Source organism: Tachyglossus aculeatus, unplaced genomic scaffold (assembly GCF_015852505.1).
Source record: "Tachyglossus aculeatus isolate mTacAcu1 unplaced genomic scaffold, mTacAcu1.pri scaffold_12_arrow_ctg1, whole genome shotgun sequence".
NCBI lineage: Eukaryota > Metazoa > Chordata > Mammalia > Monotremata > Tachyglossidae > Tachyglossus > Tachyglossus aculeatus.
Window position 1 is genome coordinate 1,162,792 of NW_024044858.1, and position 12,244 is coordinate 1,175,035.

The 12,244-nt window shown below is 53.0% G+C and overlaps 1 protein-coding gene across 2 annotated transcripts in view; it reads right to left on the reverse strand.

Annotated features, from left to right (window-relative positions):
• The window catches only part of UNC13B (unc-13 homolog B), a 210,215-nt gene that overhangs the window by 20,302 nt on the left and 177,669 nt on the right, over window positions 1-12,244 (reverse strand). For both annotated transcript variants that reach the window (XM_038742473.1, XM_038742472.1), the window contains 5 exons: window positions 7,242-7,331; window positions 5,012-5,137; window positions 4,096-4,229; window positions 3,676-3,761; window positions 99-225 (listed from right to left, as the gene is read on the reverse strand). In XM_038742473.1, coding sequence (XP_038598401.1) covers window positions 99-225; window positions 3,676-3,761; window positions 4,096-4,229; window positions 5,012-5,137; window positions 7,242-7,331 — 563 coding nt within the window. The remainder of the gene's footprint in view (window positions 1-98; window positions 226-3,675; window positions 3,762-4,095; window positions 4,230-5,011; window positions 5,138-7,241; window positions 7,332-12,244) is intronic.

Genomic DNA, 12,244 nt, shown 5'->3' on the forward strand with positions numbered 1-12,244 from the left:
AATCAGCCGGGTGGAGAGGGGCGACCGAAGCCGGGTGAAAGTCCTCCCTCTCTCCCCGCCCCGCCTGCGCCGGCCACGGCCCAGCAGGGACGACTCACGTGGGATAGTCGGGCACTCGGGTCTGGGCCGAGGGCAAGTCGTGCACGTATTCGTTGTACAGCCACTTGACCTTGAAGTGCAGGTTCATGTACTCGGCGCTCCGACACAAGCGGTGCTTCTCGTGCTCTGCGGGAGGAAGGGTGGGCCGAGTCAGGATCGAGATGGGTTGGGGGGTGGAGGAGAGAGGAGCTGGGCCCCCGGCTTCCCACCCACAACCCCGCCTCCCCAAAAGGACAGAGCCGACTTCCCGAAGCCCTGACGGGGCTTTGGACCGCTTTGGCCGTCGAATCGCTTCTAAACTCAAAGGAGCTGGGGATCGCTTCGTTAGCAAGGCACGGAGCGAAGCAAGACGACGCTGGGCTTGTCTCTCTTCAGCCACCAGGCCTTGGGCAGTCCTACCTCATCCCGCTCAGCTTCCCAGGACATGTTAAAGTTCTGAGGGACTGGTCCAACGCTCCCAGAAAGACAGTCTCTAGACTGTAAGCTCGTTGGGGGCAGGGAACATGTCTACCAAATCCGTTCTCGTGTACTCTCCCAATCACTGAGTGCGGTACTCTGCACACGGTAAGCGCTCAATAAATACCATCGAAGGATTGACGACGGTACGCCGGATACACTCTACCCCATCCTCCTGTCTTCCAACAGGAGGTGGGTAGGGACCGTCTCTATATGTTGCCAACTTGTCCTTCCCAAGCGCTTAGTACAGTGCTCTGCACACAGTAAGCGCTCAATAAATACGATTGATTGATTGATTGATTCCAACCGCTCCGCACTATCCCGCTCCCTCCTCCGTCCGCCCAAAGATGGGTGGGAAAGAGTTTGCCCTCGGGCCTCCCAGCTCAGCCTCCAACCCTGCCCGCCAGGATCCAGGTCCGAACCGAGCTGCGACACCTATCCGTTCGCTCTCTTCTTCCACTTCTCCTCGGCTCACGCTCTTCGCCCCTCTCTAGCTCACCGACCGACTCCTCGTTCTCGTCTCTCCGGCCTCTGATTCCTTGCTCGCGTCCTCCCCCTTCTTGGTACTCCCTCCCCTTCAAATCCGCCGGACCAAATCGAAAAGCAGCGTGGGCTAGTGGATAGAGCACGGGCCCGGGAATCAGACGACCTGGCTTCCAATCCCAGCTCTGGGTGGCCCAGGGCAAGTCGCTTCACTTCTCTGTGTCTCAGTTACCTCAACTGTAAAATGGGGATTAAGGCTGTGAGCCCCAGGCGGGACGCAGACTGCGCCCAACCTGATTATTCTGTCTGCCCCAGCCCTTTGTATGCTGCCTGGCACAGAGTAAGGGCGTAACAATATCATAAAAAAAATAAAAGTAAGAAAACACACAGATTTTTAGAGAAGCAGCGTGGCTCAGTGGAAAGAGCCCGGGCTTTGGAGTCAGAGATCATGGGTTTGAATTCTGGCTCTGCCAATTGCCAGCCGTGTGACTTTGGGCGAGCCACTTAACTTCTCTGTGCCTCAGTTACCTCATCTGTAAAATGGGGATTAAGACTGTGAGCCCCCCGAGGGACAACCTGATCACCTTGTAACCTCCCCAGCACTTAGAACAGTGCTTTGCACACAGTAAGTGCTTAATAAATGCCATTATCATCACAGATCTCCCTATCTATGAAGAACCTCTGAAATCACAGCTCCTCCAGAGACCTTCCCCGACTAGCTCCTGTTCTCTCCAGGTCACGGCACCCTCCGTTACCATTTCTGCACCAACTACACACATGTGTGTTCACGAGAACCATCTGAAGCACTTCTGTGCATATCTCACGCATACTACTACTTAAGTCCTGACATATGCCCGATCCCCTTCTCTTTCTACCTATAAATGACTTTACTGTCTCTTTCTGCACACTGTTGGCTCCATGAGACCAGGGATCAGGTCTACTAGTAGCGCTCGGCACATGGTAAGCGCTTAACAAATACCATCGTGATTATTATTATTTCGCTCTCCCAAGTGCTTAGTGTAGTGCTTTGCACCCAGGAAGTACTCAGTGAGTATTAGCGATCGGTTAGAATGGGGAAGGAATTTCTGCCGTGGGTCCCCAAGCATTCCAGGGGCCCTGAAGAAGAAGTTTGGCCCTGGCCAAGGACCCCAGTTGGGACGAGATTTCAGGGAGACTATAGTTTGGGCCCCTCCTTTCCAGGCCCAGCCCCAGAAAGCAAGCCCCGCTATAGTTTGCCTTTCAACTTTTCCTCTTACTCTACATCTTTCATTCAGTCGGTTAGTCAGTCAATCATACTTATTGAGTGCTTAAAGTGTGCAGTGAGTGCACTGTATTAAAGAACTTGGAAGAGTACAGAATAACATTCCCTGCCCACAGTGAGCTTACAGTCTAGAGAGGGAGACAGACATTGATTTAAATAAATAAAATTACAGCTATGTACATAAGTGCTGTGGGGCTGGGGAGGGGGGATGAATAAAGGGAGCGAGTCAGGGCAACGCAGGAGAAGAAGAAAGGGGGGCTTAGTCAGGGACGAAAGCTTTGAAGGAGGGAGAAGTAATTGTCTGTCAGACATGAAGAGGGAGGGTGTTGCAGGCCAGAAGCAGGGCGTGGGTGAGAGGTCGGCGGCGAGATCGAGGTAGTGTGAGAAGGTTAGCATTAGAGGAACGAAGAGTGCCGGGTTGCAGTAAGGAGAGCAGCGAGGTGAGGGAAGAGGGGGCAAGGCGACTGAGTGCTTTCAAGCCGACGGGAAGGAGTTGCTGTTTGACGCGGAGGTGGATGGGAAACCACTGGAGGTTCTCGAGAAGCGGGGAAACGTGGCCTGAACGTTTCTGTAGAGTGAAGGACTGGAGTGGGGAGAGACAGGAGGCAGGGAGGTCAGCAAGGAGGCTGAAATGGTAATCAAGGCAGGATAGGATAAGTGTTTGGATTAACACGGTCGCAGTTAGGATGTAGAGGAAAGGGCAGGTTTTAGCCACCTGGTAAAGGTTGAACTGACAGAATTAGTTTCAAAGGCCCTTTGAATAGGACCAGGGCAGCCCCGGATTTGATCTCATCAGAGCGGTCCTTCTCCGCTCAGGGAGAAAATGAGCAGAATTCCAACGGGAAGGCGCACCACTTGCCTGCAGCTGGAATGCCCAGCCAGCCAAGGGAGGGGAGGGAAGGAGGGAGGGCCCCCTCAGGGGCTCCGTTCATCTACGGACGTTTCCTAAGGCGGTCCACTGGGCCGCTTCGACCCGGAATGATGCAATTCCCCATCCCCATACCATTTCCACCAGCAAGGAGCCCCCCCAACCTCCCCCCGAGTCAGTCGGCCGGACTCTCCAGAGGCCCGTCCCGGCAGGAGAAGGAGCCTGGGGAGCGGAAGCGGGACCCGAGGAAAAGGACGGAGAAGCGGCTCCCAGACCGAGCGCCGGATTCAGAGGCCGAGTCCTCGATACCGAACCCCGCGAGGGGTACGGCCCGAGGGACGGCTCCCGGAGGACAACCGGGCCCCGCACCCCGGAGGAGCCTGGAGGGGCCAGGGGCCGATTCTGGACTGGGGTCACCGAGGGGGCCCAGAGTCACTCCCCAGGGCACCGGTTCCGCTGACTGCGTCCCGCCAGGCCGAGCCAACGCGCCGCCCCCGCCGCCCCTTACCTTCCATGGCATATTTCATGTCCTGCGCAAAGAGGCCCCACATGACCTCCGCACTGATCTTCCCCACGCTCAGCTCTTGTGGGAATCTGGGAAGGGAGGAAGCAGGTGGGACAGACACGCTGAGGAGCCACAGCAGCCTCCCCGCCCCTCCCGACAGGCCTCGGGAGAAAACCTACCCCCAAACCTCCCAGGAAAGAAAGAGCTCTCACCCCGGGGCCAGCGGTCCCGCTGATGCGCCTGGCCAACCTCTGCCATCCCAATTAAACAGGGACTCCCACAGACAGACCAGACAGAGACACAGACAGGAAAAGCATCACTAAAATCACACAGGGACACAAGAAGAGAGGCAATTGAGACGGACAGACCTAGAACAAACGTTTGTCGGGGCGGCTGCCTTGGAGTGGGACAAGGGGAACTCACTGGTTCAGGACGGGGGTGTACGAATTTCTGTCCTCCTCGATGATCGACACGACCAGGGTGATGAGCTGGGGCCAGAAATCCAGGTTTTTGATGCTGGGGCCTTGGTCCTCCGGTGGCAGGTCCTGTTTCTTCATCTGGAGGAGACGTGGAGGACCCTTGAACCCCTCGCTCCGCTCCAGACACCTGCTCCTGATCTGGAACCTCCCCTCTCCTCCACAGTTAAGATGCCCCCCGGGGACACCTCACAGGCCCACCGTGGAGCGGTCAAAAGCGGCGGCCCTCTTTTCCAGCCAACGCAATCGTCTCCAGATTGCGGTAGCGGGATCCACCCGTGTTTTTCTTCTTTATTACTGTATTTATTAAGGGCTATGTGTCAAGCGCTGGAGTGATTATGAGAAAATTAGAGCAGACACAGTCCCTGTCCCTTATGGGGCTGGCGATCAAAGAACTGCCAAAAGGGTTCCCTAAGGCGGCCGGGCCAGAGAAATGACCCCATCACACACTCAGAAGCAGGTTACTGGCTTGATTTTGAAGAGGAAACGGGAAGGAACTTGAGGTAGCGGTCCCCGAATCAATCAATCAATCAATCAATCGTATTTATTGAGCGCTTACTATGTGCAGAGCACTGTACTAAGCGCTTGGGAAGTACAAATTGGCATCACATAGAGACAGTCCCTACCCAACAGTGGGCTCACAGTCTAAAAGGGGGAGACAGAGAAGAGAACCAAACATACCAACAAAATAAAATAAGTAGGATAGAAATGTACAAGTAAAATAAATAAATAAATATCCGAAGCACCAGAGAGGGGCGTGGAATCTCACAGGGGGGTTCCTGCCCTTCCTCTGGCTGGCCGGGGCCAACACGCCCCGAGGACGGTCCCCTGCAGAACCTGGGTCCCCTGCCAACCCCCCTCACCTGATACTCGCGGCCGTACAGCTCGTGGCAATTATTGAAGATGTACTCGTAGGTGGAATTCAGGCAGGCCTTCACGCAGTCCCTCACGACCTGGCTGGCACGGGGCGGGCTCTGCAGCTCTTGAACCTGGCCAGGGGGACAGGGACCGTGAACGAAAGGCTCCGAGACGCCCGCGCCCGCCCTGGCCCCCGGTTGCTCAGAAAGGCCTTTCATATTCATCTCCTATTAATGTCTCCCTCCCTCCCTAGACTGCCAACTTAATCCGGGTAGGGGAGGTTTCTGCTAATTCCCTTGTGCTGTACTCTCCCAAGCGCTTCGAACAGCACGTAGTAAGTGATCGATAAATACCGTTGATTGAATATAGAGCTCCTGGGCGGAGCCGCAGACCACCTGCGGGCTCTCCTACCCCGCCGCCCCCGTCCCGCCCGGGGCCTTAAGAGTCTCCCCGTCTTGTCTTTGACTCCAAGGGGTCTTTTGCAGATATCTCCAGCTGAAGACGGGCCAAGGCCCCTCTTGCCTGCTGGACTGTCCTCCCCTTTGGGCAGATGCCAGCCTCAGGCCCACGGCAGGGTCGGCCCCATTTCTTGCTTCCGACGGGGCCCGAGGAAGAGCCAGCGGGGTGCCCGGGGCCAGAGAGGCGGAGGAACGGCGTACCCGGTGCCAGGTTGGCATTGACTCAGGGTTTATTGCTGGGGATGAAGGATGGAGTAGGCTCAAGGCTCCAATCACAGAGCACAGTGAGGTTTTATCGCTCTCGGGTGCCCACCCTGGGGGTCAGTCGGGCCCAGGCCTGGCCGGATCCTCCCCCGCAGCCGCTGTCCTGAGCTCAGCGGCCGGGTGAGCCGGCCTGCCCGGGCCAAGTCCTTCCCCTCTCCGGCCCAGGCTGGGGGCTCCGTGGGCCGGTCACGTGCCGCGTCCCAAACCAGAGCCCTGAGCCGTTTGGACAAGAAGCTGCGAGGCTTGGTTCGGGCAGCCCGGGACGGAGCGACGGCGGGAACGGTCCCCCGACACAGGGATTTCGACGGATCGCTAAGGTATTCCCGCCAAGCTAGCTCTCTTCCTCCCTTCAAAGCCCTACTGGAAGCTCACCTCCTCCAGGAGGCCTTCCCAGGCTGAGCCCCCTTTTCCCTCTCCTCCTCCCCATCCTCCCTGCCCTACCTCCTTTCCTTCCCCATAGCACCTGTATATATGTTTGTATGTATTTATTACTCTATTTATTTATTTTATTTGTACATATTTATTCTATTTATCTTATTTTGTTAATATGTTTGGTTCTCTATCTCCCCCTTCTAGCTTGTGAGCCCACTGTTGGGTAGGGACCGTCTCTATATGTTGCCAACTTGTACTTCCCAAGCGCTTAGTACAGTGCTCTGCACACAGTAAGCGCTCAATAAATACAACTGAATGAATGAATGAATCTAGCTTTATTTCTGTTTATTCCGACGACTTGACACCTGTCCACATGTTTTGTTGTCTGTCTCCCCCTTCTAGACTGTGAGCCCGTTGTTGGGTAGGGACCGTCGCTATATGTTGCCGACTTGTACTTCCCAAGCGCTTAGTACAGTGCTCTGCACACAGTAAGCGCTCAATAAATACAACTGAATGAATGAATGAATGAATCTAGCTTTATTTCTGTTTATTCTGACGACTTGACACCTGTCCACATGTTTTGTTGCCTGTCTCCCCCTCCTAGACTGTGAGCCCGTTGTTGGGTAGGGACCGTCTCTATATGTTGCCGACTTGTACTTCCCAAGCGCTTAGTACAGTGCTCTGCACACGGTAAGCGCTCAATAAATACGATTGAATGAATGAATCAATGAATCTAGCTTTATTTCTGTTTATTCTGACGACTTGACACCTGTCCACGTGTTTTGTTGTCTGTCTCCCCCTTCTAGACTGAGAGCCCGTTGTTGGGTAGGGACCGTCTCTATATGTTGCCAACTTGTACTTCCCAAGCACTTAGTACAGTGCTCTGCACACAGTAAGTGCTCAATAAATACGATTGAATGAATGAATGAATGAATCTAGCTTTATTTCTGTTTATTCTGGCGACTTGACACCTGTCCACATGTTTTGTTGCCTGTCTCCCCCTTCTAGACTGTGAGCCCGTTGTTGGGTAGGGACCGTCTCTGTATGTTGCCGACTTGTACTTCCCAAGCGCTTAGTACAGTGCTCTGCACACCGTAAGCGCTCAATAAATACGATTGAATGAATGAATTCCCAAACTCACCTTCATCCTGAAAAAAGTGATGCTGGTCAGCAGATCTACGGTGGACTTCAGATCCAGCAGCCTCTCCGGGCTGCTGGCCGGGAAGTTGTTCTGTGAAAAGGGAAGCGAAATCCAGTCTGAAGAACCAGCCGGGCCCCCGTCCCCACTTGGCTCCGGGACCCGGCGGCCCCCAGAGTAATTGCTCAGTTCCACGTACTTGGGAAAACACAAAAACCTGGACCAGCGTAACAGAAGAGTTAGAATAGATACCCCCACGGCCTCAGTTCAATCAAAAAATATCCAGTTGCCCCTCACAGTCAAACACGGAGGGCCCGTACGTCTAATTGAAAAGATCACATTATTCATAATAATAATAATAGCATCTGTTAAGCGCTATGTGCCGGGGGGAACGTAGGCAAATACGTGACAAGTGGCGGAGCTGGGATTCGAACCCAAGACCTCTGACTCCCAAGCCCGTGATCTTTCCACAAAGCCACGCTGCTTCTAGGGATAACGCCACGGTTGCACGGTTTGGAGACAGGGAGGACGAGGGGGTCGACTGGGATGAGACTGTGAGCCCGCCGTTGGGTGGGGACCGTCTCTATATGCTGCCAACTTGTACTTCCCAAGCGCTTAGTACAGTGCTCTGCACGCAGTAAGTGCTCAATAAATACGACTGAATGAATGAGGAAGAGCGGTGGGGGAGGACTGATACAGGAAAGAAAATAAATACAAATTTATTACTCTTATGAATAAATTTTTATGAATAAATTTTATGAATTTTATAAATACATATTTATTACTCTATTTTATGAATAAATTTTTATGAATAAATTTTTATTTTTATGAATGAATATTTTATGCATACAGCTCTAATTGTATTTATTCTGATGATATTGACACCTGTCTCCTTGTTTTGTTGTCTGTCTCCCCCTTCTAGACTGTGAGCCCGCTGTTGGGTGGGGACCGTCTCTATATGTTGCCGATTTGTACTTCCCGAGCGCTTAGTCCAGTGCTCTGCACACAGTAAGCGCTCAATAAATACGATTGAATGAATGAACGAATACCTATTGAACTTAAGGTGTCAGTGGGACATTCAAGGGGAGCAGTCCCGAAGGCAGGAGGAAATGCAGGATGACGGAGACAGGGTGGGGCTGGCAAGATAGGTTTGGGAGTCATCTGTATACAGGTGTTTTTTTTGGGGGGGGGGTTTAATGGCATTTATTAAGCGCTTACTATGTGCAAAGCACTGTGCTAAGCGCTGGAGGTTGTTGAAACCATGGAGGTGGATGAGCTCCCCAAGGGGATCCAGAGCAGAACCCTACAGGATACTCACAGTAAAGGGGTGAGAGCTAACAAAACAGAGTAAGGACCACCCTGCCCGATAATAATAATAATGGCATTTATTAAGTGCTTACTATGTGCCAAGCAATCAATCAATCAATCAATCGTATTTATTGAGCGCTTACTATGTGCAGAGCACCATACTAAGCGCTTGGGAAGTACAAATTGGCATCACATAGAGACAGTCCCTACCCAACAGTGGGCTCACAGTCTAAAAGGGGACTCACAGTCTAAAAGGGGACTGTTCTAAGCGCTGGGGAGGATACAAGGTGATCAGGTGGTCCTACGGGGGGCTCACAGTCTTCATCCCCATTTTCCAGGTGAGGGAACTGAGGCACAGGGAAGTGAAGTGCCTTGCCCAAAATCACACAGCTGACAAGTGGCGGAGCTGGGATTTGAACCCATGACCTCTGACTCCAAAGCCCGGGCTCTTTCCACTGAGCCACGCTGCTTCTCTAAGATAAGATGAGCATCAGGAGACCCCTCACACCCGGACACCAGGCAAACCAAGTGCTTCCGGGAGAATCAATCGTATTTATTGAGCGCTTACTGTGTGCAGAGCACTGTACTAAGTGCTTGGGAAGTCCAAGTTGGCAACATATAGAGACGGTCCCTACCCAACAGTGGGCTCACGGTCTAGAAGGGGGAGACAGAGAACAAAACCAAACATACTAACAAAATAAAATAAATAGAATAGATAGGTACAAGTAAAATAAATAAATAGAGTAATAAATAGGTACAAACATATATACACATATACAGGTGCTGTGGGGAAGGGAAGGACGTAAGGTGGGGGGGATGGATAGGAAGGAGGGGGCTCAGTCTGGGAAGGCCTGTTGACGGACACCTAGAGTTAGAGGAGAATTAGGGTGGAGTCAGATTTCCCCATTTTACAGACGAGGGAACTGAGGCTCAGAGAAGTTAAGTGACTTGCCCAATGTCACACAGCAGACATGTGGCGGAGGCGGGATTCGAACCCACAGCCTCTGGCTCCAAGGCCCATGCTCTTTCCACTGAGCCACGCTGCTTCTCAGTACTCGGCACTCAGGAAATGCCGCTGGTCGATAGCGAGTTGGAGGACTTGAAAATGGTCAGGTGATTTAGACTTTTAGACTGTGAGCCCACTGTTGGGTAGGGACTGTCTCTATATGTTGCCAATATGTACTTCCCAAGCGCTTAGTACAGTGCTCTGCACATAGTAAGCGCTCAATAAATACGATTGATGATGATGATGATGATTTCTCCCTCTCAACGGTTGATTGTTTTGGACGAACGGTACTCTCCGAGCGCTTAGTACAGTGATCCGCACACGGTAAGTGCCCAATGAATACGGTCGAATGAATGAACGGCACTGCAGCGTGGCTCAGTGGAAAGAGCCCGGGCTTTGGAGTCAGAGGTCACGGGTTCAAATCCTGCCCCCGCCAACTGCCTGCTGTGTGACCTTGGGCAAGCCGCTTAGCTTCTCTGTGCCTTGGTTCCTTCATCTGTAAAATGGGGGTTAAGACTGGGAGCCCCCCGTGGGACCACCTGATCACCTTGTACCCTCCCCAGCGCTTAGAACAGTGCTTTGCACATAGTAAGCGCTTAACAAATGCCATTAGTATTATTATTATTATTTAGCGAGGGCTGTCCTGCCACTGATCCCTCGGATGGGTCACGGCCCCGTGCTGCCATTTGGGGATTCCCCCTTCTTGGCCGCGGCCTCCCGGCTCCGGGGATGAGGCGGCCGAGGAGACCCAGGTAATTCCCCAGTCCGGGAAAAGGCGGGAGTAGAGGGGCTGGGGACGAGACACCTGTATATATGTATATCACCTGTATATATGTATATATGTTTGTACATACTTATTACTCTATTTATTTATTTATTTTACTTGTACCTATCCATTCTATTTATTTTATTTTGTTAGTATGTTTGGTTTGGTTCTCTGTCTCCCCCTTCTAGACTGTGAGCCCACTATTGGGTAGGGACTGTCTCTATATGTTGCCAGCGTGTACTTCCCAAGCGCTTAGTCCAGTGCTCTGCACACAGTAAGCGCTCGATAAATACGACTGATTGATTGATTGATTTAGCGAGGGCTGTCCTGCCACTGATCCCTCGGATGGGTCACGGCCCCGCGCTGCCATTTGGGGATTCCCCCTTCTTGGCCGCGGCCTCCCGGCTCCGGGGATGAGGCGGCCGAGACCCAGGTAATTCCCTAGTCCGGGAAAGGCGGGAGTAGAGGGGTTGGGGACGGGACAGCACCGGGAAAGCTGGGCAGCGCTACGTCCCGTTTAGAGAACGTACTTTTACTAAACATTTCAGCTTTTCAATGCCCCCAGCTTGGCAGACCCTCACCCGAGCAGGGGGCACCCTCAGCTGCTGGCCTCCCCGAGTAAGCGCTTGGTACAGTGCCCTCCGCACGCAGCAGATGCTCAATAAACCCTCCCTCCCCCTAGGCCCCATCTCGCCGGAGAAGCAGCACGGCGTGGTGGATAAAGCTTGGGCCTGGGGGTTAGAAGGTCACCGGTTCTAATTCCGACTCCGCTACTTGTCCGGGGGGTGGCTTAGAGGAGAGAGCCCGGGCTTGGGAGTCGGGAGGTTGTGGGTTCTAATCCCGGCTCCGTGCCGCGGATACCTCGTCCGTAAAATGGGGATTAAGGCTGTGAGCTCCCTGTGGGACAACCCGATTTGCTTGTATCCACCCCAGCACTTAGAACAGTGCCTGGCACATAGTAAGCGCTTAACAAATACCATTATCTTTATTAATAAGGATTAATTATCCTTATAATTAATTAATTATAATTAATAATTATAATTAACAGCTCTCCACGCTCTGGCTAGTCACCCCAGGGGACCTGGGTGGAAGGGGGTGTGACATTTCCCCCCAGTGGCATTGCTGCATATATGTATATATGTTTGTACGTATTTATGACTCTATTTATTTTATTTGTACATATTTATTCTATTCATTTATCTTGTTAATATGTTTTGTTTGGTTCTCTGTCTCCCCCTTCTAGACTGTGAGCCCACTGGTGGGTAGGGACCGTCCCTATATGCTGCCAACTTGTACTTCCCAAGCACTTAGCACAGTGCTCTGCACACAGTAGGCGCTCAATAAATACGACTGAATGAATGAACCAATTGCTAAGGCAGAGGCCTTTAGACCCAACTTCCAAACACACTGAACACTGGCGCTGACCCTGACCCAGGCGTTTCCTCGCCAGCCCTGCTGGGAGATGGGCGACGATGGGCCCTGGGCCAGCCTGGCCGAAGTCAATCAATCAATCAATCGTATTTATTGAGCGCTTACTGTGTGCAGAGCACTGTACTAAGCGCTTGCGAAGTACAAGTTGGCAACAAGTCATTCCCATCCCGACGCGCCTTACTCTTTCCTTCTCTCCCCAGCCTGGGTGGGTCCCAAGGAAACCTGAAGCAGAAGCAGCTGCAGCCCCATGCCTGGGGTCATGGAGATGCCCTGTGGATCCCAGGCCCAGAGTCAACCGCAGATACGTCATTCTTGGTTCCATCCCGAGAGGATGCTCCTCTCCTCCTGGCGCTCTCCAAGTCCACATCGCCTCCCACGGGGATAACTTTCAGAGCCCCGGCCCCGGCCCCAGTTCTATCCCCGCCCTGCTCGGGCTTCTGTCCTCGGCCTCGGGACGGGCCCCCTGCTCCCAGCTCGTTCGTCCGCTGGTAATGT